The sequence below is a fragment of the Triticum dicoccoides genome, chromosome 2A, assembly GCF_002162155.2.
Source record: "Triticum dicoccoides isolate Atlit2015 ecotype Zavitan chromosome 2A, WEW_v2.0, whole genome shotgun sequence".
Classification (NCBI taxonomy): Eukaryota; Viridiplantae; Streptophyta; class Magnoliopsida; order Poales; family Poaceae; genus Triticum; species Triticum dicoccoides.
The window spans coordinates 207,536,669-207,541,898 of NC_041382.1; the positions used below are offsets into that span (position 1 = coordinate 207,536,669).

General features: G+C 41.6%; 1 protein-coding gene across 1 annotated transcript in view; it reads left to right on the forward strand.

Moving 5' to 3' along the window:
• Window positions 1–1,964: 1,964 nt before the first annotated feature.
• Window positions 1,965–5,230, forward strand: part of LOC119354238 — a 4,089-nt gene continuing 823 nt past the window's right edge. Inside the window, exon 1 of the mRNA XM_037620953.1 lies at window positions 1,965–2,356. Coding sequence (XP_037476850.1) covers window positions 2,046–2,356 — 311 coding nt within the window. The 5' untranslated portion in view covers window positions 1,965–2,045. The remainder of the gene's footprint in view (window positions 2,357–5,230) is intronic.

Here is a 5,230-nt window from a genome sequence, read left to right on the forward strand (position 1 = left end):
AATATTTGTCCTCTAATTCACATAATTTAAATAAGCTAGCTACAATATCATGTAGTAGAGGTAACATAGGATGACAATAAGCTAGCTATAATAGGCCCACGTGCGTCGCCTCCCAATGCCCCTTTGACGGCAGGAAGAATGACGGCACTTCATCTACTCCTAGCCTGGCATCTGGGTATGCGTCTCCGCAATAGGAGGCATCCACACCTGCATCCCCTTAGGTATAGGAGTTTGGTTAGATTCATGTTTTCTCAACTCTTCAAATTTAAGGAGCCCAGATTTGAGAAGGTGATTGAGGAGCTATTAAAAGTTAGAAGTTCAATTAGAGACGCCTAAGATTTGCTCGGATCATGTGAACACGACCCTGCCGCACCGGCACCACTCCAATTTAACGACATTAGCAGGCTGAGCTTTTAGCCGCCCATGTGAAAGTACAAAACCTCGTCGTAAGAATCCATTTAATTTGCCTCACATCATGGTATACATAGTAGTAGCATCTACTCTCTTCGTTCCTAAATACTTGTCTTTCTAGACATTTCAAATGACTACTACATACGGATGTATGTAGACATATTTTAGAGTGTAGATTCACTCATTTTGCTCCGTATGTAGTTACTTGTTGAAATGCCTAGAAAGACAAGTATTTAGGAACGGAGGGAGTAGATTAAAGGATAACCATGGACATTACTAGTACCATGCATGGATAGGTCGATCGATACACAAGGTGACGTGCAGGTCTGATCATTTTCATGCCCTTATCAACACGAACCGGACTAATGGAAGACTAACAGGGCCACCAAATCACCTACTCCAATAATTAAGAAAAATTTGCTGAAGAGATGCACGTCATGACACCACCCATTTCCAACTCGCGGCGAAATCATTATTAATTGAAGCGTTAGCCAGGGAAGAAACAGTCTTGGAATGGCCAGCAATCGGATCGAGATCGATCATGATCCAACGGCTGTGGCACTAACCAGTAGTCAAGGCGGTGACATGGTGGTTAGTGTCTCACTGTCTGGTGATCAGTGTGAGCCATCAGTTTTAACCTTTAGTAGGACCGTGGAGAAACTGTGAAACACAAAGGTAGAGGCCTTTTCTTTCTTTCTGGTATGCATACATGTTGATTTGTTTGCCCAGACGATGCTTATATATTGCTGCGATCTGAAGTGAAAACTCTTAATTTTTCATATAATTATGGATTTTCTGCTCCATACCAGAATTGTTAGCACACAAGGTCAATCTTTCTAAAGTGAAAATAATAATCATAACTTCTCCGAATTTCTTTCCTAGCTATCTAATTTTGTTATGAATTTGTGCAAAGTTACCACGTTATGAACTAAAGGCCTCGTTTTTTTCGGGTGAACTAAAGGCCTCGTTAGGAACTTAATTAGGTGTTTCTCGATTTGGAATAGACCAGTAGCGCAAGCTAACTATATTTACTTACCGCATTTGAAAAATTCAGAAGAAAATGGTAAATTATTAAAAAATGCCGGGTGAAGAAATAGCAAATTAATAGATAGATATTGTCACTTTTACATTATGTTGGCTTTATCAGATATAACACACAGTACCACCCATAGTCTCGAACTAATTATAAAAATATTCAAACTGCTGGTATGATGCGCATGTGGAACGCACTTGAGTTAGATAAATTCGGCACAACGACCTACTAGCGTTTTTTCTTTTTTGGTATTTGTTGCTAAGAGAAAATACCAAAGTGCCCTTGCCCTTATAATTTGTTTGCAACTAGTGTAGTTTGGCATAAGGGGTTAGCTATTTTAAAAAGGAAAACTAGTGTAGTTTGTTATTTTTATATAACTTTTTTCCTCGGGCGAAAGTAGACAATATATGAATAAATCCCGCGCGAGGAACAAGGTTAGTTTGGTCTTTTTCTGTTACTAGCAACTAGTACAAGTGGTGCAAGCCTGCAACACGGATATAATAAGCCTCATCGGCCGGAGCCTCATGAGAAAGCCTCCGTGGTGGCAGCTGGTGCAAGAAATAGCTCACGTTCATAGCGCCAGCATAGGAGAGATCGATCGATGAAGCTGTTCGCGTTCGTGAGGCGCGCTCGCCGAACATCGTCAGCGGCGATGACACCGGAGCCGGTTCCGGTGGCGCTGGAGAACGCGACGGCGCCTGTGTCCGTTGCGGAGAAGCGGCGGCGGAGGCCCTCGTCGGGATCGTCGTCGTGGAAGCCGACGCTGGTCGCCATCTCCGAGGACGCTGCGGTGGCCGCCGCCAAGGCCGACGCCGGAAAGGCCAAGGGCAAGGCGAAAGGGAAGCCGGCGGCGGCCAAGGCCAAGGCGAGGGCGTCGCCTCGCGCGCTCCGGCCTGACTACGACGACTTCCGGTGAGTTCAGTTCCGTGCCGTGTCCGCGTGCGTACGTGTGTGAGGCGTCGGGTTTGCGCGCGTGCCGGTAGTAGGCGACAGCCGTTGGATCCGGCTGGGTAGGCAGGGGGGTGACCATCTGACGGATGCGGTGCGTTGACCTTGGGTTAGCCTCTGCGTGCGCGGCCAGGCTCCTCCAGCGAGGCTGGAACGCCGTTGGATAGACCAGACGTTGCATGGTCGGCTGCAGGTGGACCCGTCGGTAAGCCATGAAGGCGTGGTTCCAAAACATTTCAAAGTTGTTTTAGCCGTGAGTAAGTTCCCAACATTTCAGTTCTTTGGGCTCTTTTTTCGAGGCTCCTGATTTCAGTTTAACCAAGATGGTATAATTTTTGCTTTAAATTTACTTCAAAAGTTGAGAAATTTTCTTGTTTTGAGAAAATCGTCCAATCTACTCACCAAAACAGTGTGTCGGTACAAAGAACACAAAAAATAATAGATATTACTACATTCATATCCGTAGACCACCTAGCAACGACTACAATCCTTCTTAACCAGTCATTTGAACAAAACTGATAAAGAATGAATTATATTTTGGCTTTGGCTCAATCGAACCCATGCATTGCTGAGATATTTTGACCAAAATGTAAATATCCTAGTACTTACTGAAATGATAAAAAAATCCTAAATTTTTGGTGAAATTTTATGAACAACGAGAAACCTATGTCGGCCATGGCTGCTTCTAACAGGTAATAATTATATCAGTTTTGCTAATTATATATATAAGCGTGTGTGGCGATAGTCCATATCGTAAGCAGTTTTGTCAAGAGCTTGGTTTGCTGTAAAGCGTGATCTTGATGATCTACTTGCTTGGAAGCAGGACGTAGAGATAAGGGTTAGTTGGTGGGTCAGCTGTTTGGCACCTAATTTCAGTTGCAACTCGCACAAAGTTGACTCGGGATGAGGTTAATGGGTTCACAGGCACCGCAGCTTGTGTCCAGCTTTTCGATCGTCAACTAGCCTACACAAGCAGTTGATTTGAGAGTGCAGAATTAAGCCATGCTGTTCTTCTGGCTGTGCAGAACGTACGGTACGGGCACACACACTTCCACGTCACGGCATCTAGTTCGAAACATATTGTCAGTCCGAAATCTTATCTGTTCGAAGAAAATTGCACTAACAAAGTCAAGAATCAGAAGTTATACTAGTGGGAATTATGTCAGGATTCGATTGAAACTGTTATCTGGTATACATCAGCAGAAGAGCAGTGCTATATCCAACCAGAAAAAAAAATTGTGAACACCTGGAACTGCATGGACCACCGTGTGTCCTGCCGTGCCAGTGGAATCTCCATCGATCTGTAGACAAGCTCAGCAGTCACCACCCCTATTGTTTTTTTTTATGTGTGGGACGAGACGTGGTCTTGCTTTATCGTTAGTCAAAGGAAAAAGTCCATTTTAAACCTTGAACTCGTAGAGGTTCGGCGAAATGAACCCTCAAATCAAAATCCCGGTCGATTGCACCCTAAACTATGCAATTTCGGTCTAAATCGAACCTTCGGGTTGTTTGGATGGCCGGGATTGGCGTCATCCGCAGAGGACTCACACCTGCTCAACGCTGGGCTGGCCCGCTTTTTTTTTTTTGTCAAGAAACAAAAATTCGCAAAGGCGCTACACCTTGCTCCCTGTTTAGCCGGCCCGCTTCATATTTTCCGTTAGAAAACAAAACATAAGCTCACGGTGTGGCGCTGGTGTTGTTTGATCGATGCAACGGCAATCCCTGTGTGACGCTCGTTTTTTTTTGAGGGGTCCCTGTGCGACGCTCGTCTGCGTCAAGACGGTGTGGCTTCGCGAAGCTTCGCCTCGCAACAGCCCCGTTTGGGCCGGCCCAGACTTGTCCGCTGCTGCCTCTCTGTTTCTTCTGTTTTCTGTTTCTGTTTCTGTTTCTGTTTCTTTTCCTTTTTCTGTTTCTTTTCTTTTTTCTGTTTCTGTTTATTTTTTTCCTATATTTTTATTTTTTATTTCTATTGTTTCGATTTTATTATAATATACAAAGTTCGTTGCATGTTACAAAAATGTTCATCGGTATATTAAGGAAATGTTCATGGTTCTTTACAAAAGTTCATCATCCATTACAAAACTGTTCAACATTTATTAGAAATTGTTCAATGAATATGTAATCAAAGTGTTTTTGAAATTTATTAAGGTCATATTACACAAATGTTCAATGTGTATTAAAAAATTGTTCAACATATATTACATAATGTTCAATGCGTATTCAAAATTTGTTCAGAGGATATATTCGTATGTCTAAAAAAATATTCATGTTTAAAAAAAATTGTTCAGAATGTTTTTGTTCCATTTTTTGGTAACTTTTTAGAGAAATGTTTGGGATTTCAAAAAAATAGTTCTGTTTAAAAAAATCAATTTTAAAAATGTCGTGTGCTCTAATTTAAAAAATGTTTGTGATTTCATAAAAAATCAGGAGTTTAAAAGTTATTCCCGTTAAAAATTATTTGCAAATTTTCAAAAACGTTCATGTTTTAAAATTTTGTTTGGGAGTTTTAAAAAATGTGCATGTCCCAAAAGTTTATTTGAATTTTCCAAATTTATTATGGTAAATCTGTTCACGAATTTGAAAAGTGGTCGCTTTTCATAAAACACTCAAGTTCTTTTAAAATGTTTTGCATTTGAAATTTTAAAAAATATCCGAATATTTTTTATTTAAAAAATATTCGAATCTGGTGATGATTCTTATTGTTTTGTGCTTCTGGAAAACAAGTTTGCTCACCCGCAAAAAAAGAAAAAGAAAAACAAATTTGCTTGCTAGCTCAACTGGTTGCAACCGCACCTGTAGCTGCAAGCTCGCGCGAGTTCCGCTTTTGCGTACTTTTTT